The sequence below is a fragment of the Crotalus tigris genome, unplaced genomic scaffold, assembly GCF_016545835.1.
Source record: "Crotalus tigris isolate CLP2741 ecotype Arizona unplaced genomic scaffold, ASM1654583v1 scf7180000024290.1160143, whole genome shotgun sequence".
Classification (NCBI taxonomy): Eukaryota; Metazoa; Chordata; class Lepidosauria; order Squamata; family Viperidae; genus Crotalus; species Crotalus tigris.
The window spans coordinates 557,627-582,923 of record NW_024100463.1 but is presented as its reverse complement, the minus strand read 5'-3'; the positions used below and the strand labels follow the sequence as shown (position 1 = coordinate 582,923).

Here is a 25,297-nt window from a genome sequence, read left to right as displayed (position 1 = left end):
AAACTCAGGTGTCCCCTGATTTGTGCTAGGGGTGTTGTAGTCGGGACTTGGTTCCTCGACTAGCTCTGTGTATGTTTGACCCCCTGTAGGATTTGGGGTAAGGTCAGGCCAACCTTGGGCATTGTGTGCCAGCTCTCTTGCGGGGAATGATTTGTTGGGATGCCCCCGGGTATCCTCCGTTGCTGGAGTGCTGTGTGATGTGTGTGGAAAGTGAGTATGCCCCCGGGGTAACTCCCTGGCTGGAGTAGGCGTGAGTGCCTGTTGTGTGGGTAAGCTCCATGACTTTCTTTTCGGAGCAATTGCAGAACCTTGGGACGAGCCGTTTGTGGCTCCCTCAGTGGCGATGGGCAGTAGCTCTTGCCCTTCCCTTTGCTCCAAAGGGTCCCCCTCCCCCCCTGGAAAAGACCCAGGAGTTTCAGCAGAAAAGTCCCGCCTAGAGCGGAGTTGGTCGATGTGCCGACGCAGGACACGACCGTTGTCCAGGGCAACCTCGTAGGAGAGAGGACCTGTGATCCTGGACACAGAAGCGGGGACCCATGTATGACCAGGCCCGTAATTGCGAGCCCAAACCGGGGCACCCACAAGTAGTTGTCTAGGTGCCCTAGGATGTGAGGTAGATGAAGGCAGTCTGTCCGGATGCAACCGGTCAAGTCTAGTAGTAAGTTGGCGCCCCCAACGAAGTTCAGCTGGACTTCTCCCTGTAGAAGTGGACGGTGTGGTGCGATAAGAAAGGAGAAAGTCAGCCAACCTGTGATGCCAGTCCCCGTAGGTGAGTCTCTTCAAGGCGTCCTTTGCGATGCGCACCATGCGTTCAGCCATACCGTTGGTGGATGGGTGAAAAGGCGCAGATGTGGCATGACGAATCAGGTTTGCCTGTAAGAAAGCTTGGAATTCGGAGGAGGTGAATTGAGGGCCGTTGTCGGACACAATGACATCTGGCAGCCCGTGTGCAGCAAAAATCCCCCTCAGTACCTGAATAGTCTTTGCAGTGGTGGTGGACGAGACAGGCACAACCTCAAGCCATTTTGAATGGCTGTCAACAAGGACCAAGAAGAACTGGCCCTGAAAGGGCCCAGCGTAGTCAATGTGCACCCTAGACCATGGGGACTGTGTTTCCTCCCATTTATGCACAGGAGCTTGGGGCATCTCTGGGCGAGATCGTTGGCACATGTGGCATGCGTGTACCTTAGCCTCAATATCTTTATCTAAAGCAGGCCACCACAAGTGGCTGCGTGCAAGAGCCTTCATACGAACAATGCCAGGATGACCCTCGTGGAGGGATTCTAAGACCCTAGTCCTCATTGAGGTGGGAATGACAACTCTGTTTCCCCAAAGCAAACAACCCTGAGAAAGGGACAATTCGTTCCTTTTGGACCAGAAACTCTGAAACTCAGGACTAGGGCAGTGCTCAGGCCACCCGGACAGGACCCAGGAGCGGACACGTGAAAGTGTGTGATCTGTACCCGTTTCAGCGGTAACATCCCTGGCACTAAGAGGGAGCTCGGGCAAGGCTTGGATTGATAGAATGTTGACAGCTGGCGCGGGGTCAGCTTCTACTACTGGCAGAGGCAACCTACTGAGGCCATCAGCATGGCCCATTTCTTTCCCAGGCTTGTGGAGTAATGAAAAATCATATGCAGACAAAAAAATAGACCACCTAAGCATTCTAGGGGAAATGATGTGGGGAGTCTGCTTACGTGTGGTAAACAGTCCCAGCAGAGGCTTATGGTCAGTGAAGACCGTGAAATGCCTGCCATATAGAAAATCGTGGAATTTTTTAATTCCAGCAACAACAGCCAGAGCCTCCCTGTCTATCTGAGCGTAGTTGCGCTCGGCAAAGACAATGTTCTGGAGTAGTATGCAATAGGAACCTGAGTTCCATCAGACCTGAGGTGACTCAGGACAGCTCCACCCCGTAGGGGGATGCATCACAGCGATGCACACAGGAGAGACTCGTTGAAATGTGCAAGAACACTGTTAGAAGTGAGCAAGGCCTTGACTTCTTTAAAGCAAGCCTCATGTGCTTGTGACCACAGCCACACAGCTTGTTTGTCTAGTAGCCTGTGAAGAGGCTCAGCTACACTAGCTTTATGTGGAAGAAAAGAATTGTAGAAATTCAGGAGGCCTAAGAAGGCCTGAAGTTCGGCCTTAGACTTTGGCCTGGGTGCTTCTAAAATAGCAGTTAGTTTGGATTCAGCAGGATGAATCCCAGCAGCATCAATTTTGAATCCCAGAAATTCAGTAGAAGGCACCCCAATCTTGCATTTGTCTTTTCTGAGCTTAAGGCCTGATTTCCTGAATCTTAACAGGACAGCCCTAAGCCTTTCAGCTAGAATGTGTGTGGAGTCTCCTGCAATCAAGACATCGTCAAAGTAGGGGCAGACCCCTGGTATACCTCGTAGTGTGTTTTCCATTACGCTTTGGAAAATCCCAGGAGCGACATTCACTCCAAACTGCAGCCTTTTTACCTTAAAGGCTCCCCTGTGGGTCACAATAGTCTGAGCTATGGCAGCATCATTATCAACAGGCAGCTGTTGATATGCTTGAGCTAGGTCAAGCTTTGCAAAAACACGCCCCCCCTTGAGAGAGGCCAGGATGTGACTGACCACAGGAACAGGATAGGCATGTTGCTGCAATGCCTTATTGAGTGTGCATTTGTAATCAGCACAAATGCGAATGTCCCCATTTGCCTTTAGAGGCGTGACAATGGGGGTCTCCCATGGGCTGGAATCAACAGGTTCTAGGATTCCTTGTTGGATTAGTTTGTCTAATTCAGTGTCAATCTTACTTTTTAAAGCAAAAGGGACCCTTCTTGCTTTAATCCTAATGGGAGTGACAGTGGGGTCTAGCTTTAAGGACACAGGTGGTCCTTTGAATGTGCCCAGCTGGGGGCTGAAAACATCTGCAAATTCCTTGCAGACTTCCTGTAGGTCGAGTGTTTGTAAGCTGTTGAGTCCTGTGACGTGTATCCCCAGGGCCTCAAACCAATCGAGTCCTATGAGACTCGTTCTTTCACCCCCTACTACTAACAAGTCTAGTGGACCTTCAAAACTCTTGTATTGCACGTTAAGGGTGGCCTCCCCCTTAACACACACTCTTGAGTTCTGAAAATCAGTTAATACAATATCAGAAGGCCTTAACTTGGCCTTAGTCCCACTACTGGAACAAATCTTCCTAAATGTATGCAATGAAATGATGGAAAGGGCGGACCCTGTGTCTAGTTCCATAGATAATGGAACCCCTTGTAGCTTCACGTTGAGTGACAGCTTTTTCTTCATGGGCTTGTGTGTGCCTGTCCTACAAATGTTTCTACGCGAAGCGCAAAAACCTACCCTATTCTGGCTGGGGACTCTGGTACCCTTCAGGCGTTCTTCTTGAGGTTGTGCCTTTCGTCGGCCCAGACACACAGCTGCAATGTGCCCTTGTTTGCCGCATGCCCGGCAGGTAGCGGAGCGGAACTTGCAGTCGGTTCTCCTGTGGCGACCTCCACAGCCGATGCACTTGAGCGGAGCTGAAGAGCTTTCCTTCTGATTTTCTCCCTTCGCGGGGTGTAGACGGTCGACTTCTTCGTCCGGATCCTCCTCGGAGTTTCGTCGGACGTCTTCTTGGTGCACGGACGCACCCTCTGCACTGCTTCTGATCGGCCGCATGTTCTTGACGGCGCCGCCTGCTGCTTCTTCCGCGGTGGCTTCCCTTAAAGCGTCTTGGAAGGATAATTCTTCCTTAGCGAAAAGTCTCTGTTGTAGCTCTCGATGCCTCAACCCGCACACGAATCGGTCCCTCAGTCGTTCCTCGAGGTCCTTGAACTCGCAGGGCTTGGCGGCCTTCCGTAACGCGGCGATGTACTCCTTGGCTGACTCCCCGGACCGTTGATCCCTCTGCTCGAAGGTGTGGCGCCATGAGATAACGGACACCTTGGGGTGGAAGTGGTCCTTCAGCAGCTTCTTCAGGTCTGCGTAGCTTACAGACTCTACTGGAACAGGTGCTGCAAGGTTTTCTGCGATTTCGAAGGCGTCTTGGCCGCAAGCGCAAAGCAGGGTGGCAGCCTTCAAGCTATCTTCCCTCACTTGGTTTGCCTTGAAGTAGTTCTCCATTCTGGATACGTAGGACTCCCACCGCTCTGGATGTGAGACGTCGAATTCCGCAAGCCTTCCGATTTTCGCCATCTTCGGATCTTCAGGAGACGGGTCTATCAGCCAGCCTACCCCCGAATGCGCACTGGATTGGCGGGCAGCTGCTGAGTCAACACCGTTCCTCTTCCGCCGCTCAGGACTCCTTGGGTAAGCTTACACTTTTTCCTTTCCAGGTAGTGCAAGGCATCCCACCTTCGTCGCCAGTGTTGCGTCCTTGGCGGGAAAACAGACACGAGAAGCAGCTGGAGTTCTCAAGTTCTTTTATTCAGCGTTCAGCTTACAGGAAGATGGCTTCAGCTCAGCCCAAACGCCTCACAGCCTCTTATATAGGCAACTCCCGGGTAAATGGGTTACTTTTCCCGCGCCAGCACCCGCGCATGCGCACGGCGCTGGCGACAGCCTGTCTGGTCCCGGGCAGCTTTGCACCTGCCCGGGACTGCCTGCAAACGCCCGAGCCGTTTGCAAGGCTCGGGACATAACACCTGACTCAGCCTTCCATCCTTCCAAGGTTGATAGAATGAGGACCCAGACTCTTGGGGCAATATGCTGACATTGTAAATTGCCCAGAGAGTGCTGTAAAGCACTATGGGGTGGTATATAAATCTAAGTGCTATTGCTTTTACTATTTGGAATAATTTCAGCATTCAAGTAGCTTAAGGGACTTGCTGATGAAATTAGGATCCTCTTAAGAAGAGGTAGCCCTCCTGACAGACTTACTAGAAGAAGGGAGCAAACTGTTAGTAAGTCAACACTGAGGGAATCATTATGAGACTTTTAACAAAACAGGAATACACTTAATTGCCCTTGGCAAATCTCCAAAATCTATTCCATGGAAGTTTGGAAACAAAAGGACTAAAGATGATTGATTGATTGATTGATACTACCTGTGAGAGTTCTTCTTCTGGTCCGTGTTGATTCACAATCAGAAGTGCATGCTGTAAATTTAGACCAAGGAGTAAACATGCAGTCATCTTTGCAAGGCACTGAGCAATCCTGGACAAGGGAAGGCATCGGTCCTGCCCACTTCAAGCATTCACTGGCATCTACTGAATGATTATCTTCCAAGGTGCATGTCACAACTGCAGAAAATGAATGAATAAATACAGACAGAAATAAATGGAAACTCCTTGGAGGCACAGGATGAGTTTAGAATCCAAGATCTAGGTTAGGTGTGCCACCATCAAGTTTTCTTTTTTAAGCAAATGAGATGTTAATCAAAAATGAAGAACTCACATCAAGCTATTTTTGAATACAATAACTGTTAAATGGAATACTATACTGCCTTTTTTCAGAACTGTGTTTGTATTTCAAAGAAGATAATATTTCCTTTTTTTTTCTTTACACATTCCAATATTGCTTATTCAGATCTCTAAATGTTTTAAGACTTGCAGAAAATTCCAGAGTGAATATTTAAACCGGTTGCGACAATCATACTATGGTACTGTACTATAGAGGACACCAACAAAAAATAAAGAAGCAAAAAAAGAAAAGGTTTATTTATAAAGATCACTAAAGAATTAGAGCTAGGATTAAAACACAGAGAATGATTTCTTCATATAAATACAAGTTAAAACTTTTTCAGGAGGCTTTTCTCTTTTCTGGAGAAGTGCTTTATCTATTAGGGATGCACAATGGATTATCTATGCTAACATAAAACACTTAGAGGGAAGATTAAGAGTACAATCCTGCAAAGCAAAATCCTCCCCAGTGGACTATTCCCAGGCAAAACAGCAGAAAGAATGTTACAGTAATTAGGGAACCTTTAAGCAGCCAAAAATAGCAAACTCTATACATAAGAGGGAGATTTCTGCAGATGGACAGGAAAACAGGTAGTCTGTTGAGTAACTACAATTGTGATTGGCAACTTGGATCATTAAACAAAGTGCAACCTCCATTGTCCTTATCATCTCACTTTAGCTTTCCTTTGCTCTACAGATCTGCAAAGTTCATAAATGCATGAGTTGATCACAAAATTATCTTTTCATCCCCTTTGTAACCATGAAAGTCACTATATGAGGCAGTACACTACCTTCACTAAGTGTATCCATATCAAGTCATTGGATATGAGATGGGTGGCAAATACATTTCTAAATGAATGAATGAATGGTTATTTTTATTCTCTTCAGGACAAAAGTCACACACACACACACACGTATGTATGTATGTATGTATGTATGTATGATTTTATTGAGAATTTTACATAAGTAAAGCAGAAATATAAAGAAAAAGAACTAGAAGCAGCAAAGAGCAAAAGTAAAACAGAAACATAAAGAAGAATCAGCAAAAATAAGTGACCCAACTTTTTTTCCCAGCAATGTTTTATTTAATTAATTATTTCAAAAGCATTTCATTAACATGCCACAAAGAAGAGGGAGCCAAGCTATTCTCCAAAGCACCTGAAGGCAAGACAAGAAGAAATGGATGGAAATTAACCAGAGACAGAAACGACCTAGAACTAAGGAGAAATTTCCTGACAGTGAGAACAATTAATGGAACAACCTGCTTCCAGAAGCTGTGAATGCTCCAACACTGGAAGCTTGTCTGAAATGGTATAGGTTTCCTGCCTGAGCAGAGGGTTGGATTACCTCCAAGGTCCCTTCCATCATCATCATCTTCTTCTTCTTCTTCTTCTTCTTCTTCTTCTTCTTCTTCTTCTTCTTCTTCTTCTTCTTCTTCTTCTTCTTCTTCTTCTTCTTCTTCTTCTTCTTCTTCTTCTTCTTCTTCTTCTTCTTCTTCTTCTTCTTCTATCATCATCATTATTATTACATAACAATGCTTCAAATTAAACTGTCTCATTTAGTGAGATTGCATACTTAAGAACTGGAGGGCCTGGGAAGGGAGAAGCCTGCAGGATCTGGAGGGAACTGTTGGTGACTTCTGAGTACAATGCCCGGAATTGTGGAAGGATACAGCAAGCTCATAGCCTCAGATGAAGCCTATTTAAAGGACACTGGGTTTACCTAATGCACTTTCTTAAGCACATTTAAAGAATTTAGAATTTAAAGAATTTAAATTCTTTAAAATTCTTTAAATTCTAATTGAAAGAATTAGAAGAATTTAAAATGAAAAGAGATCTTCAAGCCACCTGGGCAAGTGTACTTTGAATCCATGGGAAGGATTATGGTAAAGAGAAAGAAATTAATGATAAGGACTTAAAAGCAAAAAGCTTGCTGGGAGTTTGGGTTAATTTAAAGTTTAAAAATGGAGTAAGGGGATAGTTTAATTTAGAGCATTGCTGCATTAACAAAGTATTTTGGAAGTAATTAAACAGGACAGAAGTTTTAAACACCCACTTAGGACTAATTAACTGATTTGAGATGGGGGATCAAAAATTGTGCATAGAACAGGTTACAGTTGAGTGACAAGGGTAGTGGACAGAAGCCCTTGACATGCAGGTCCTGTTTGTGATACTATCAGCCCTCCTATTAAATATACATAAACCAAATCTCAATAATCCACTAAGTCAAGGCTGAGTAATCTTGACAAAATCAAAAAAGTTGCCTTGTTATTGGAAGAGATTTATATTGTTATCTTAATAATATTTTTTTAAAAAAACTCTTAATAGCCACATCTGCCAGAAATACATCGTGCTCCTGATTGACTTATCCTTAGAAGATAGGAAAGAGGAGGATCAAGATAAGAAATTACATACAGACAGTCCCAATCCTAACAACAATAAAAGGAAGTTTTTAGGATTTATTATTACCAATATCATCTTTGTCACTCAGTTCTCCAAAAAGCATCATATCCCATCTAGCTAATAGAAGGCTGCCATTTCTGTGTGAAGAGGTAGAAAGTAGACGGAGAGTGCCTCAATGCCCAGAAGATCCTTTGGATTTGGTACAGCTGGTGACATCTAGTAGCAGCCTGGTGATGGGAAAGCAGGACTGATCCATGTCAGCTGAGTTCCATCAGGGGCGGATTTCAACTAGTAAGCTAGAATTAACCAAGCAAACTCTCAACAATTCAACAGCTCCTAATAATTTTTATTATTATTAAAGAAAAGGTTAATAAGCTAACAAAAGGATTACAGTGATAGATATGTCACTGAGAACAACTACCATGTTTCCCCTGAAAGTAAGACCTACCCCCAAAATAAGCCCTAGCTTGATTTTTTGGGGGGTGGGCCTAATATAAGCCCTAGTTTGGGGGAAAGGCATACATCTAAAAATCAAGCTAGGGCAAGGGTGGGGGTATGGAGCTGCCCCATGTGCCCCCACCTACTTATCTTGCTGCTAGGTCTCCCTTCGCCAGTCCACTTCTTCTGTGGCATCCCTAGGCCTGCATTTCTCAATCATAGGCCTTTCCAGAAGGCCACTGCAGCCAAGAACCGAGCTATGGATTCAATCCATTGCTGGGTTATCGGCTGCAGAGGCCTTCCAGAAAGGCCTGACTGTGAAATGCAGGCCCAAGCTCCATTCTCAGCTGCAGAATGAAGCTGCTCCTTCAGCTGCAGAAGAAGTAGGCCGGCTGGGCAGGGCTGTTGGTGCTGGAGGTGAGTGGAAAAGACACCCTCCCCCCAAAATAAGACCTGGTGTCTCTTTTGGAAGCAAAAAAAATAAGACTGGGTCTTATTTTGGGGAAAACACAGTATGCCATAGCACTTCTGTTGTTCTCTGTTGTTCTCTGCCCCCCGTTGTAGCAGGAGACCTAGTTTCTGTGTGTCCCTTCTTTCCGTAGCAGTGACACTGATTATCTTCTTGGTTTGTCTTGACAGTATGCAGTGGCTTACAACTTCTTGTAATCTAGCTCTTTCAATATCAGCCAACCATGCATGTCCTGCCCTTTCCTACACACCCGCTGTGCTTTTTTGGAAACTTTAATCCTGGATTGACTCAGGCAGTAAGTACTACCTGCCCTGTGAACTCAATTTCCTTTGAACTCAGATTTATTTATGATTGTATCTTTGCTTGCTGGATTTACAACTTGACTGACTGGCTCCACTTGAAGACAGGACACACAGCAGGTTTGCTCACCTCTTGGGCCAATAATAAAGTTTTACCTTCTGGCAGAATAATCCTACACATATAAGCTATTACTCTGGAAAAAAAACAGTATTAGCAGAGAAATTATTTCATGAGGCATAACATCATTTAGATGTACTCTGAGTTCAATTTCAACTGAGAATGTCCCTGTAAATTGACCAAGACACCACTTTGTCCTAGTATTTGAAAGCCATTTGACTTTGTAATTCCTGAAGAAGTGGGCAGGATCTTAAGACTACTAAACCGGTTATCTGCTGTTTAAATTCATATCCACCCTTGCCAGTTAACTCTGCAATGTGGATGGCATGTAGCTGCATCCATGTAATGATGGATTTATTTATTTAGAAAATTCATAAGGCCATCCATCTTACATATGAACCCTGGGAGGTTAAGAGTAAATAAAAAAAATATAAAACACTTCTAGAAATCCAACAGAATATAATTAATATAATCATAATACAATACCGTATATGCCGGCGTATAAGGCAACTTCCGCAAGCGTTAAAATCGGCGCCAAAGACGGGGGTCGTCTTATACGCTGAGTCGTCTTATACGCCGGAAATACTGGTAGTTTCCAGCGAATAAGATGACGTTCTAGGAATGCGACTCGGCGACAAAGACGGGCGTCGTCTTATACGCCGGGTCGCCTTGTACGCCGGCATATACGGTAACTTAAGCACTGCATAACAAATTCCATCACACAATTACTATATAATGCTCATATATTATTTTGATCCAGGACCTTAAAGAGGAAAGCTATGTCATCATGGCCTTCCAGAAGGACAGGAGAGTTAGGGGCCTCCAGACCTCAGGAGAGAGGCTGTTTCATAAAGCTGAATGAGGAGGTGGTGCTGCCTCTATAAGAAGCAATCATTGGACCCAACAGTGATGGATAATTTTTGTCCATTCTTCAATTTTTCCTTTTATACCAGGATCGCTTCTTCAGAGGGTCCTGGATAAAGCAGATTATTGGGACCCTTTCAGACTGTATGAAGACAGTATTGATCATGCTGGTTGATGATCTCTGGGGGAACCAGGACAGGATGGCAGAACATTTCTGGTCTTCTTTGATCTGTCAGTAGCTTTCAGTATCATTGATCATGGTACTCTTCTAGACTGTAATTGGGAAAGGAAGGCACAGTACTGCAGTCATTCTCCTCTTTTTTGTGCGAAAGTTTCCAGTTGATGCTGATGGGGAGATAGTCTGTCCTCTGTTATTCTTTAAATCAGTTTGAAGAAGGGACTCTTTCTCCAGGGGCTGGAAATAAGAAATAAGCACCTTGTGGCGATTTTATCGTTTTATTGGTATTTTATTCCTTGAGTTATTAATCAGTTTCTTTGGTTTGGGGGTTTTGGTAGACTAGGTGGTTTTTTTTTTTTTGGTATTGGATATTGTTTTTAATTGTATGTTGCCCAAAATCATGTACGATTTAAGAAGCTTATAAATTTGATAGATAATAAATCTGATATTTCACACACATGAAGGTGTTGGATTTAAACTGGCCAAAATAATATTCTATTTTGTGGATTTCCTTCCTATTGAGGATGACTTTCTATAAAAATTAATATACATGGTAATTCAAGAAGCATTTGTCTAGCAGTTCACTTTGATGAAAATAAAATACAGAAGTAAAAAATAGATAATAGTTTCAAGGATTAAATACTGTTTCCAAGTAAGTATATTTAAGTTTATACTACCAGGCTTACTAAATCATGCTGATTTGATTAAATAATACATTTCAATCTTCTGATTTTTTTTGGTGCTTTTATTAAATTTATAATTTCACAGACTAGGGAAATTTTCAAGTTGATGAATACTGACAGAGAATTTATGAATATACAGTATGTTTTTTCAAAGTTTATATTTAGACTCCTATAGTCCAGCTCAGCTCTATGATTCCATGTGAGACTGGTATTCGATTCAACAAAGCTGTGGAATGATTTGATAATTGAACTGAAAGCCTATCTCACAATAAGATGGATAGATCATTAGAAAGATTACTGATTAATGTGTTTAACAAAACAGTTGTTTCTACTGCCTTGACAAACTAAATTAAATTGAAACACAAAACAAGGGGAAAACAGAATAGTGTTTAACGCACTAATGATGTTTTGGAAATGTAAAAACATAAGCCATGAAGCAGAAATATTTGGATCAATGCCTAATCAATGTAGAACAATAGCATTCTCAAAATACTGGAGATCCACCATTATGCGTTTGCTTCTCGAGTTGCATTCATAATGGAGCCTGCCAATTACAGTCGAAAGTCGGAACACCCATTAAATTAATTGCCTCATTGACATCCAACAATTAATTTAATCATTAAATGGAGTATGGAGTGCCTCAGGCGTGGGGGAGATCCTAGGAGGCATAGAGCAGGTACAAATCCACCTATCTCGGACTTCCCAAGGCTTTCCCCACCCAATGTTCCACTTCCCACCCTCTGTGGGGTCCCACAAATTCCTCTCCAATTCTATCACCAATTGATCATTTACATTTTACCAGAGATCTCCTTCTGGAAGCTCTGTAGATCATATTGGGAATGAAAGCAAGCTGCCCCATCCTGCAATATCTCTATCCTGTGTGGCTGCAACCTGGTAACAAGTGCCATTTTTGGAGTGGCCATGATGAATTGTGAGCACTTCAAAATAACCCTTGCTTCCAGAATGGAGGAATGTGGCCTAGGGGAAAGTAGCTTGTTCTTATTCCCCAGTGCCTCCCACTCACTTGCACACCCATTGCAGAGAAAGAATAGAGAAGGAATGTGCTGGGCATACCTGCCTTTGCTGTTTCCGCTGCTGCCTTTTTCTCCTGGGAATGGCAGCAGTGGAACTGGCGAAGACAAGCACGCCATCTCCCTCCAATGACTTCTGATCACTCATATGTCTGCCACACAGCCGACTGTCTTGTGAGCAAGAAACAACGGGGAAGGAAAACCTCACAATTTTGCCACTGCCCTTCCTCCTGTCAAGATGCCCCTGTCTTTCTGGGGCAAAACAAAAAGGTCCAAGGCAGCTTGCTCTCATTCCAATGTGATCTGCAGAGCATCCAGAAGGAGGTCTATGGTAAAAAGTAACTGAGTGATTGGTGATGGAAATGGAGGACCTGGTGGGGTAGTCAACCAGGCCCAGTGCCTCTGGGGGAGGAATAGGCAAGGGGGCACACTGCAGCAGTTCTGTGGTTGGTCACAAGGGTGAATGACCACTGTAGCTGCCATAACTTTGAAACCAGGTCATAAGAAACTTTTGTGGGGTCTATTGTAACTTTGAACGGTCAGTAGGTGACCGGTTATAAATCAAGGACTACCTGTTATAATAAAATACTTTAATGAGTCCACCTAGACTTTCAGTTCATTTACAACATTTTTTTCCCCATTTCTGGTTCCTGTTTTTTACTCTTACTTTCAGAATCTCTCCAAGCCATCTAGAAGATTAAATATTGATCTGAGATACTTTTCTACATTAAAAAGTTATGGGTGACCATATTCATTAATGCCAAGCAGATTATATTCACATTTGCTTACTTAACCTTATGGCTTTATATGCCATCAAGTACTATATAGTTATGGGTAAAGAAGGCCTTATCACATAGTTTCAAAATGTAAAAATGTTTCATTGATGGCGGAATAAAGTAGTATTTTTTATTCTTTAGACTGATTATAAAATTGTAATTTCTAAAAATCTGGAGATGTCAAAATGTCATTAAACATATATTATAGAACTCTTTCAAGTGGAAAAATAGCTTTAAAATCACATAAGGCTTCAACTTGGAAAAGAAAAAATAGTACACCTTTAGCTTAAAATTCCCACTTAGAAACAATAATTAAGATATATCCATTGTAAAAGCATATGTAAATTCATTGATATTGATTTAAAATGATCAAGAAGCACAGTAGTAACTTGGATTTGATTCTTAAGCCAGCACACATTTTATTATATTCATTATTGTTCTTATTGGAAATCACTCATGCTAGCATATGAAAAGGATAATTCTTTAACATTTGGCTGTTATTCTCTAGCTTTTATCTGCATAATCATCACTATAGTAAGCATAAAATCTAATAAATCTTTCCCAAAATATGTATATACATCTGCATTATGATCTTTTAAATGATTCCAAAATAAATGTATTAGAAAATATAAAGTCTGCTATGTTTTTATATTTGATCTCCCAAATCTGAATGTTTTAATATTTCAAGCTACAAAAGACATTTTTTTCTATTTACTGACTTCCATATATGCAAACTTTTGAAAAGACTAACGTCACTTGCTAAAATAAATTAAACAATCAACTGATAATTGCCTGTTAGGGCAATTTAATTGACTCATAAGCACCATACATGAATCAGCATGGAATCTCAATTATAGATTTAGTTATGAAAACAAGCAAAACTGTTTTGCATGTTATAAACACAGAGACTAATGAATTTCTTGATGTCCGTCAAGGGGGGCAGGGAATAAAATATGCAAATACTTTGATCAAAATAATAAGACTGCAGAGTGACTGCTACAAGCCCAGTAAAGTAGGTCAGTAAAGTGTTTTACATTACGATGAAATTAGTACTTTATTTGCTTACTGCGAGAGTCTCTTTAGCAATCCTGATTTTGTGATCAGGATTGCTAAAGAGGGACATGGTTTGCCACATCTTAATGATCACCGTTATAAAGTTGCCCATTATAGAATCAATTCTAGATTCTATACTTTGGCCAGTCTCTGGATCCTGTGATGTGTGGTAGTGTCTTACATTTTTAACATTGTTAAAATGAATGGAAATAGATCATGTTTTCTTTTGTTTCCAGAAACTACTTTAAATGTAGACAATCAATCATATAATCATATATGTATGATACAAGTATAATACATGCGAACTATCTCATTGCTGTGAGGGTGAGGTAGTTATACATATTGCATAAAGAATCAAGCCTATTTTCAGAAAAAATAACATAATATCTTCCTCTCTAAATTTATACTTCTGGAACTAGGTTGCCCACTGACTAATGCATCAATTTGTTTTTTGATTTGTTTCTTTGGTCTAGAATAAAGAGTTCAAAACTGCCAAGGAGGAGGATACTTGAGGGACAAGCACAAAGTTAATGAGAGCGATAAAGAGAGCATTGGTAACTCCGTCAAAGAAAAGAGTGAAGTCATGAACTATTGTTACATGAAGCAGAACAGATCAGACAAAAAGATGTTAATAGAGAAGGGGAAAAAAAGCTCAAATATATTTCACAGCAAATTTAAAATATTTAGTTGCATCTAAAGAAAGGAAATAATTACTGTATATAATCCAATTATATTGCTCTACAAATCCAATTCCACCTTTAGCTTAGCCATAGAATGATGTTCTGATGTAAATCAGTTATTTAGCCATAGAATGATGTTCTGATGTAAATCAGTTATTTCTCAGCAAGCTATAGTACATTCAAAACACAGACTGGTAGCAAACGTTTGGTGCCTGATCTGATATCATCTCTTTAATTCTACCCCCTTGTTAATGCTCTATGATAAGAAGCTCAGATTATATATCATGCCAACAGGCATGAGCCTGATGCTGGTGACTAAGCTCCCTGACACTGATTGGAACCATTTCTTTTCCTTTGGTTGCACTAAGTGATGCTAAACCAAGAGTCGTGAAGTCAAAACAATGATCTTTGTCTTCCCTTTGTTAGCATGGAAGATGAAAACAGTGTTATGGAGAAGAGTTACTGCTACCAGATTTCCATGCAAATATCAAGGAAGGTTTTGGGGGGGGGGAAGGGAGGAGGAGGAGGAGAAGAAGGAGAAGGAGAAAGGCAATGGATGGGGCATTCAAGATGCTCTCTCCTCTGTAGTTTCCTCTGTAGCTCCCTATAAACCAGGGGTCTGCAAACCTGGCTCTTTTATGACTTGTGGACTTCAGCTCCCAGAATTCCTCAGCCAGGTTTGAAGACCCCTGCTATAAACTATAAAAGTTATAAACAAAGAAGCCACTGCTCTTACCAAGTCCCATGTCTTAAGATGTATAGAAATCTAGACTCAGGCATGCTCTTAAGGCAACTGTTTTATCAAAGTAATGCCTCGGGCCTTCCTTCCTTCCTTCCTTCCTTCCTTCCTTCCTTCCTTCCTTCCTTCCTTCCTTCCTTCCTTCCTTCCTTCCTTCCCTTTTGTCATTCTATTCTATTCTATTCTATTCTATTCTATTCTATTCTATTCTATTCTATTCTATTCTATTCTACTCTACTCTACTCTACTCTACTCCATATATTTTTTTAATAATCTGCCATTTAGCTTTAAAGTTTAACTCATTTTTGCATCAAATGTAGATTGCACAAATCTGGAAATAAATATATAGTGGAACCAAATGGATTTAATGGATTTAGTAGTCCAGGATGCTTAAGAAATATTCAAATAATTTTATTATATTTTCTAGCTACTGCAAAATAGACATTTTTCACAGTTTGCTTTTACAGATACCACAAACCGAACTGAATAAAAATTTCCTGTGGATTTTTATAGAATTATATTGTATTCCCTGGGCTGCATTCTGAGTAACACCAAAGAAGTGAATAATGCTGAAGGAAGCAATTTATGTATATATGGGTTCTTGCAAGAAGAATAACTGCATGCTTTTGATTTCTCTCTCCTTTCTTTTTGAAAATTACTGGGCATTTTCAGAAGCCAAACAATTATTCCTATAGCTGCCATAGAAAGAAATCATTAGCTCTTATGTTAAGAATACTTGTCATATTCTCTCCCTTAAATATGGCTTGTTTCACAACGGTACTCAAACAATCAGAAGGACAAAATCAGCTACTAGGAGGAGTTCCTAAGAACTATTGCAAAGAAAAGAAATCATTTAGAATAAGAATTCACAGGTGGAAGAAAAAGAAGGGAAAGGGCTAATTGCTGTAGTTTCTTTTAGTCACATAGAAAGTCCTTCATCTACAACACAACCAGAATTTTGGGGAGAAATTATGTGATGGGCCTCAAGCCTTATGTCAGTAGGATAAATCTCTGAAAATAAAACAGAGTGACACCAAATTTGCTGGGGTGGAAGGGGAGAGATGGAAAAAGAATGATCATTAAAAATGGAAGAGATCAAGCAGGGGGTTGTGGAGAAATATAGTTCAAGAGAAAGGTACACCATGCATCTTCCAAATATGTATTTTTTTTAAAAAAAATTAAGTCCAGAGGCATATGGGAGAGGCAACTGTTGAGCCTTCCTTTTAAGCTCATACCCTTTCTAAGGGATTGGCAAAAATTCTATAAGCCAAGGTTTTGGTTTCAACACACATTAAGCCCTTTGCTTAATTTCATAAGTGAAGCACCTCTTCCCCACATGATCTTGCAAATGAGTAATCACACATTTGTGGAAGCTGGTATAAGACAAGAAAAATATTCTACTGTAAAGAAATGGGACATCATCCAGCTAAATATTACGCATGTGTAAACCCTAGTTGTTTTTGTTGTTGTTTTTTAAAAAAACAGGACACAGGCCAATTGTTGCCCTGTATCCAAAAGATACTTTCCCCAATATCTGCTTCTGTCCTTCTTTGCTGTCTCTTAGAACTTTCATTTCCACTACAAAAGAAGCCAAGTTTCTTTATCAATGATGTATCCTAATGAACAATAGTCTGCAAATTCAGAAAGAAGGGGAAACCATGATTTATTTTTAAAAGAGGAAATTAGGTGATAAGCAAAGCCAAAATGATGCAAGTTTCCTAAGTGGTATTAAATTAACTTCCTTTTACATCTGAATCAACTCTAAATTCATGCATTTCCATTTCCCAGTTTGCTTATAGCGCTGATTAATTTTAAAAATCCATAAAGGTCACTGGTTTCTTCTCCCAAGAATTACATCTTTGTGATTGCTTCACTCAAACCAGCCATTATGTTACCTCATAAACAATCCACTTAAATAGTGCACAATAGGCTTCTTTGGTATTTTTTAACTCAGTTGCAATATGGACCTATAACTTTTCCAAAGTGAGTCAAGAGGAAATCCACCTAGCCCTCATTTCTAGATGATCATGGAGAGGTTTTACACCCTCCAGATGCTTATTTCAGAATTCTTAGCAATAGCCTATGGAAAATTCTGGGAACTAAAAATTCACAAGGAAAAATTGGGCTTCTTTATTCAGTCCTGTTATAGTACATTATTAGAAGGAACATGATTCACATGAAGATAGTAAGAGATATATAAAATCCCTAACACTAAAAGAAACATGTTATATCATATTCTGGGGGTTTGACCTCTCTGAATTCTAAAAATAAAAAAAATAAACTAACTGAATAATAAACTTAAAAATAAACTAACTAGTTTAAAGTCAAATCCCAGAATACCTGCAGAATAATGCTTAACAAATATGAAGAATGAAAGTTTCACATGCTGTATCTGAAGAGGCACTGGAATTATAAAAAGATGTGATTGTTTTTCAAAGAAATGCTCCCAGCGAGAACTTTTTAAAGGATGCCGAAAAGTCCACCAAGGAACCTGGGCACCCAGTTCTGTTTCTCTTCATTGCCATCTAGGAATCATCTGGATATTTGTTATCCAGATATAGTAGCCCTCATCAGTTATTTTTCAGGATTGACTCTGAAATTAAAAAGAAGTACATTCAAAGAACCAGAGAAGATCCTCAGATTAAAGAAAAGCAAGATATTAAACTGTGATGTTAAGAGATAAAACACACCACAAATAGAAAGGATCAGCAAAATTAATTGGATACTGAATGTGTGAGTGACAGGTAATAACTGTGTTAGTTAAAAAAAACTGATACAAGATAATACATTTAGTGGTTACCAGTTTTAGTGCAAAACTCCCTTATGAATACTTCAGGTTTATTATCTCATCCCTGACTTAGAAAATGATTTCCTACTTACAGCATTGTGTGAGTAGGCAGAGTTTAAGGGGGTCATCTCCCAATCTCTAGGCAGGGAATTAAGGAGAATTTTATTCCCTGCCCAAAGCTTGCCACGAGTTTTTGCAATCAGCACAAATGAATTTTAGTGGCGTAGTTTGGGGTGAATTGGGAAGGGTTTACCCTGGAATCCAAGAACTGCCCAAAGTAAGTAAGAATTGGCTTACTTTAGCATGAGGAAAAATCAGCCCCAAGGTTACATTTATGATATGAAACCAAGTAACAGTTTGATATTGTCAGATAGGTTTTCCTTGTTGCAATGTATGGCTGTGAAAGTTGTACCATAAGAAAGGCTGAGTGCAAAAGAATTGAGGCCTTTGAACTATGGTGCTGGAGAAGACTCCTGCGAGTCCCCTGGACTGCAAGGCGATCAAACTGGTCAGTCCTAGAGGAGATCAACCCTGACTGCTCTTTAGAAGGCCAGATCCTGAAGTTGAAACTCAAGTACTTTGGCCACCTAATGAGAAGGAAGGAGTCACTGGAGAAGAGCCTAATGCTGGGAAAGATTGAGGGCAATAGAAGAACGGGATGTCAGAGAATGAGGTGCCTGGATGGAGTCACTGAAGCAGTAGGCATGAGCTTAAATGGACTCCAGAAGATGGTAGAGGACAAGAAGGCCTGGAAGAATGTTGTCCATGGGGTCACGATGGATCGGACACGACTTTGTAACTAACAACAACAACAATTGTCAGATATTTTCGTATTTATTTTTTTCTGTTAGAGTTTATACATCACCTTTTAAACAGGAGTGATACACCTAGTGTTCCCTTCTGTTTTTCTCTTTCAAACAACCTTATGGGGTGGGGTGGGGAGAGAGGGAGAGAGAAAGACTGGTCTAAAGTCACCCAGACAGCATCTATGTCTGAGGAACCTGGGTTTTTTTCACTGCTACTTCAGCAACTTAACTGCTCTTCCATACCACTTATATTAAAATAGTTGCTTCTCCCTATACAGAGTTTAATTAATACTGAAAAAATATCCTTCCACATCTGGTTCTTAGAATCATACCTTATCAAAGAAATATTAAGAATCTGAGACAATTAATTTACTTAGTTAATTGTTCTACAGAGAGGTGTTATATATTTGGAATCCAAAGCGCATTTAGTCAAAACACATTTATCTGTGAGAAAAGAAAGCTGTTTGATTTTAATAGCAGTTAGCTGATGAAGTTTATAGCCTCATTGCAAATTAATGTATATTTAATGTCCCGTTAATCTGGCCTCTGATAATGCCAACAGCCCCTCTTAAGTAAATTGACTCTGAAGAGTAAAAATAAATATATATTATTTTCAATTATATCTAAAATTCAATATATTTCTGGCTTATATGAAAAAAAAACCTAGAGATATTTAAAATGAAAGTTGACATTGGAATGGATTGAAAACAGCCCAGGGGGGAAAAAATAAGAGAAGAAAATTGTGATCTGTTTAGAGAGAAACAAAATGGAAATCAATTGTGTTGCAAAGTCACCAATGTGAAAGTTAGTTACAAAGTTTTTAATAGTTAAGAATAAAGCTTATCTCTGCTATATCACACATCTTTTTAAAAAAGACAGCTTGTTAAAATCACCTTGTTTTCAAACTATCCTAAAACTTTTTATATATATTATTGAATGATATGATACTTTACCAGAATTATACTTTAGAACACAGTGAAATCACTTGAAAAAAACAACATAATCAACAGACTGAAGATGGAAAGATGGTGGGAGGTGAGTATTTTATATCAGAGTCCAAAACTTTGATCTTCATCACAATACAGAAAGGGATTTTTCTTCTTTGACCTTCAAGAAGAACAAGCCTGATTGCCAATAGAGGAATCTAATGAACGCTTTGCTTCTTAAGAGCCTGCAATTAGATCTACTGATCTTATAGTAATATTTTGTTTATTACTAGTGGAAACATATTCCCTTCTGAAGTTAGTAGCTGCACCATTTTCACTTGCTTTCCCCCTTTTTCTGCTACTCTAAGATAAAAAGGTAAAGAAGGAAATAAAGATGAGAGGACGCCGTGTACAGATGTTGTTCCTTTGTATTACTGTACCCCAAAAAACAATATAGAGGAAAACAGAAACATCTTCATGTGCTATTCAGGTAAGGTTCATGTTGTATTACAGTTTATAAAATATATTCAGGTTCCTACCCTTCTTCTGTTTAATCACCCAAAATGATGTTTTATTTCAGACTTCAAGGGAAGAAATGAAGAATTAAAAGTGGAGCCAGATCACTGAAGAGCCAGTGAGTAACCAGCTCTTTGTAATTCCTTTCCGGACAAGGAGAAAACTTAAGATCACTCACAAGTGCTCCAGATAGTTGCTTCTCATGAGGAGATTGCAAGTCAGTAGTTTCTGGTGAGTTCAGAGCTCTGGGAGACAAGGGAATAACCATCTTACTCAAATCATGATCAGCAACTTCAAAAGGACACTGGGTTCGCATACTTCAGTGTCTAATCACTTTTGGAAATTGCTTGTTAGCTGCTTTCAGTTATTACGAAACTTTGGATCAACAAATCCAACTTTTCCGTCAATCATTAGCAAAAACTTTTTAAAGGATTTTTTAAATTCATTTTTAATAAACAGCAAAAAGCTGGTTAGAACTCTGATTTTAGAAAGTCACAAATGGACTAAGGGTCCATGTTCTATCCTTACTACACATTACTGAATGTGCAGCTTGACATGCAGCTAAATCTACCTATCCTCCAATAAAACAGACCGTGTGTGTAGATCTTAATGCTTTATTAAAGGAACAGGATGGGTGAATTTGAGAAAATAGAAATACATATAATCCAAATACAAAATAAGCAGTATTGAATTACTGGTGGACATAACAATTAACAAATATAGATAAATGTAAATCTCACCAGTGATGCTGTGTGTAGGGGATGTGGGTTTTGTCCTCAGATGACCATGTGCCACAGATTAGGCTTGATTCTTCCTGGTGCTTCTACTTGTGTGTGTGTGTGCGCGCGCGTGTGTGTGTATAAATTACACACACACACACACACAAATTATATTCTGGGACATGACAGTCCAGATGGATCTAAATAAGATTTTTGAATTATTTATTACAATCCTTCCCATGAGAAAATGGTGTTGTTTTTAATTAATTTGAAAAACATAATAGGGTGGAACTTTGAAGCCTGGAAACTTAAAAGGGCCTAAAGTTTAAAATTAGAGAAGAACATTTCAATTTAACTTACTAATGCAAAAGATTTTAACATTAGAAATATTGAAGGATATTTTTAAAGAATGGATCCAGAAGTTAATTTGAAGAGTGTCTGCCTCTATAGATAAACTGTGTTATAGGAGATAAATAGGTTTTGCTGGACAAGACAGGGACTGATCTGAAAGTGGATTTAAAAATAACAGGCTACAAGAATAATATGGGTAAAGATGATACACCAGGTATACAAAAGAAACTGGCTGATGTATTAATATTTAAAGGGATATACAAATAACAAACCTGGATAATTTTCGTATATTGGATTTACCAAAGAGGCTTGTTAAAGCTTTGAAGAATGCTGTGAGAAAAAAATGAAAAACCATCAAATTCTGGAACATTATGTGAAGGGCCTGAAGATCAAGATTGTTAAAAGTCAAAGAAAAGAATATAAAGTTGGTTACTCATAATAACCTGCCCTCTGGAACAAGATTCCCCCTCAAGATCTGAATGGCCCCGCTTAGTCATGGCAATAGGTATATGCAATAACTCACCACTTCTTCCTTGGAGCCTCTGTTATTAATCAAAAGCAGACATTTTTCAGACCATTAATTTTTGGTAACTTTCAGGGTCTGAAAGTCAACTGTCCCAATCTTTTCTGATCTCAGTCCCCAGTTCCAGAAAAATCCTGGCATCTCAAAGCTAAAACACAGGCATGGAGCTCTATCTCAAGCCTTCTTTCTCTCCCTCTCCAATCCAGAAATATTTCATGCCATTCTCCATGCCATGTGAAGTGGTAACAATACAAAAGGTGAACGGTTCCCCTTACAGCAGGTGTGTCATGAATGCTGCATCTTATACATTTTTCCCTCTTTTCAAGGGTGGGAAACTTCAAAAGAAATTTTAAAAAAACCCCTACTTTTCCAAGCAGCTCCATTTTGACTATTTGCCTTTTTTTCCTCAATATTTATAAACAATCTATATAAATAAAAATGTAAATGTTCATTTGTTCAAAATCTTAAATCTCCAAAAGTTCTTCACCGATTCCTTTGAAATTTTGAAACAATGTTGCATTCGAATACGCACGTGTTTTTATATGCCTATATTATATAGATGTCACACCTGTGACAGGTAAAAACATGCTTTTTTTGAAAAACAGGTAAAAACATGCTTTTTTGAAAAACAGCGCCATCTGTTGGACATAATCTCTATATCTGCACACACAATGGAACAACAAAAAATACTGTATACCCACAAGCATTGTGAAACTAAACATATTACAAATGTGCATTTTCTCTTTTCTTTCTTGAGCCACAGCAACGCGTGGCTGGGTACAGCTAGTAATAAATAACCACACAGTAGAGACCTTAATATTAAGCACTGAGCTAAATATAGAAACTTTTTTCATATTACAAAATAATTTTGCATTTGGCAATTGCCTAGCAGTTGGTACAATTGTAAAAAAGTTAACATTTTGGAAACTATATTTAAGAATGATAAAAAAATCCCTCCTTATCTTTAACCATTCAGCTTATCAAAAACATCACATTTGTAGTTTGTATCATATAAATACCACGGTGCTCAGCTAACATCTGAATTTTACAATGTATTTATTTACATCTCATAATGCAGTAAAACTATTACTCAGGGGCAAAAATACTTCTAAACTTCTTTGTTAAGAATCTATTACTTTTTCTGGTTTCTCCTGTAGCTGAACATTCAATCATTTTGTGAAACCTGATCCCATCTCCCCTGCTGCTCTCAATCTCTGCTTTATCTTTCTATCTTTTAATTGCATGTGCTATTACCTGAAGTTCATGCCTTTCTCTAATTATAGTGAATGTGCTAAATTTTCATAAATTATAACTGCTTTTGATTTGGTTACTTGGTATACAAAAATTCAAATATTCCTTCAGCTACATTTCCCATAAAGTGCCAACTACTAATTGTTTGATTGACCTATAATTCAGTAATCTCAAATGTTATTTAATAAAATCTTTGGTTTGTTTGGTTATTAATCATAGTTTTATTTTTGGGATGAATGATTTTTAGTGTTGTGGTCAAGACAGAAATGAGATTGTGGGAGACTCCGGTTTACTATCTTTTTATAGGGTGAAATTATGGCAATGTACTCAGTCTTGCATTATGATAATGTTCAAATACTTTATCATAAAGTTCTCATCTAACTCGCCTCCTTATTTATTAAAACAAGAATGAGCCATGTGTTTGTGACTATGTGAACTGCAGTGATATATGTATATCTCTAGAGTTAGCAGGCTTGAATTTTTGGTCATTCCCACCACCTTATCTTCCCAATGTTAATTTTTATTGATGCTTTTAATCTGTCTGATTTTCGTTGAGCTGAATTGAGTTGAGCTATGTTGAGCTGAGTGATGAAACTTAGTGGGCAATCTGATCACTAGATTTCAACAGCATGGGCTCAGGGTATGACTAAGAAAACAAAGAACGCTTTGTAAACATTGGATGTTCCCGCTCTGACTGATGAAAATTGCAGCCATTTTCTATTTGCTTTTAATATGCTTTTTCTGGTATTTAGAAATTAGGTGCAGGGGGGGGGTTGGGATAAATGCTCAAAGTCAGCTAGCCATAATAATAATGCTGCTGTGTGGGAACCCAAGGACAAACTGATAACATTTTGGCGGGTTGAGGAGCTGGGGAGAAAGCCACATTTTAGGTAATTGGAAAATATGATTTATGACAGCTTATTGGGGGTGGGAATTGCACTTTGTTATTTTGTATCAGGGGAAGGGAATTTAGTTTTTGGGTTCAACTATGTAGTGCCGATACTTTGTTTCCTGAATGAAATGTTCTTTAAGGAAGAATTTTTGCCCTGAAGTTCTTTTCATGGATTTCATCTATCGGAACCATGACACGCTCAAGAGTCATATGAAGCACACCGATTTCTGACTACTGTAATAGAACTTGGCAAAATTTCCCCATTTTATCTGTATATATCACAATTCTAAATAAGGTATGAAAGAATTGATATACGATTGACAATACAATGTTTGGGTCTGTCTGCATAACTGTGATTTACATTGTTTTTTGCTTTATATATTCCTTCTACACTGCCAAAGTAACGGCTTATAATATGTTTTGAATAAGATTAAATGTCTTGTTCTTCCCCCCAAAATATGGAAATGCAGTTAAAAGCATTTAGCTAATAGAAGAGAAAACAGTAATAGAATAAGGTCACTATATAAGAGGAAATAATAAATTCACTATTTATTTATTCATTCATATCTGCAAAATTTCCCGTTTTATTGCCCATAGTGCACATACAAATGGTTAATTTCAACACAGTGTAAGCCATGTAACACCTTTTCTGCAGAGCAGCACTAAAATATTTTTATATCTTGGAAATGAAACAAAGTTGGTTCTGTCCCAGTAGAACTGAAGTGGGAAAAGGCTATATGAGCGATCCAAATACAAAGGGGAAAAAGAAAAGAGAGAGGCAACATGTTAAAAAAATAACAGAAATGTACATTTTATAAAATAGTCAATAAGGTAATGACAGCTTATTGCATTATGGGAAAAACACAAGTCCAGACAGTTAGAAAACAAATAAAAAGAAAAAAGCAATTAGAAAACAATTAATATGGAAACTGATTTGAGAACTAAAAGATTTTGCTGACCAACGTATTTTTTTTACCTTGTTTATGAACTGCTAATAATTAAAGTCTTTACTTATGGTGTTTTTGCTAGACATTTCTACTGCAGAAAAGATCAAAAGGGATAGGTAACCGCAGGACCTGAAAAAGCAACAGGACCAATTATCCAACCAGATCCCATTTTACTTTTCATCCTGGAAGGCCTTGCTTAGGAAATAAAATTTAATGAGAAAAACAATGTAAAGCTTTGAGCAGCTATTAGAATTCCTCAAGCATGTTCCTTTTAAAAGGGAGCACTGAAGTTTGAAAATTTAAGTATCAGATATACAGCAAAGAGTAGCTGTTTCACTCAGCAGCCCATGCACAGCTGCACACAACCCATAACCAGATTTCCCTAAATATTTGTGTTCTACCATCAAATTGTGGCTTAAGAATTTTATATGACAAGGAGAAATTAAACTAAAAGGTCAAAGGAGTCAAATCCATGTA

At 39.2% G+C, this 25,297-nt stretch overlaps 1 protein-coding gene across 1 annotated transcript in view; it reads right to left on the bottom strand.

Annotated features, from left to right (window-relative positions):
- The window catches only part of THSD7B (thrombospondin type 1 domain containing 7B), a 338,191-nt gene that overhangs the window by 149,325 nt on the left and 163,569 nt on the right, over nt 1-25,297 (bottom strand). Inside the window, exon 12 of the mRNA XM_039323974.1 lies at nt 5,018-5,212. Within this exon, the coding sequence (XP_039179908.1) occupies nt 5,018-5,212 (195 nt within the window). The remainder of the gene's footprint in view (nt 1-5,017; nt 5,213-25,297) is intronic.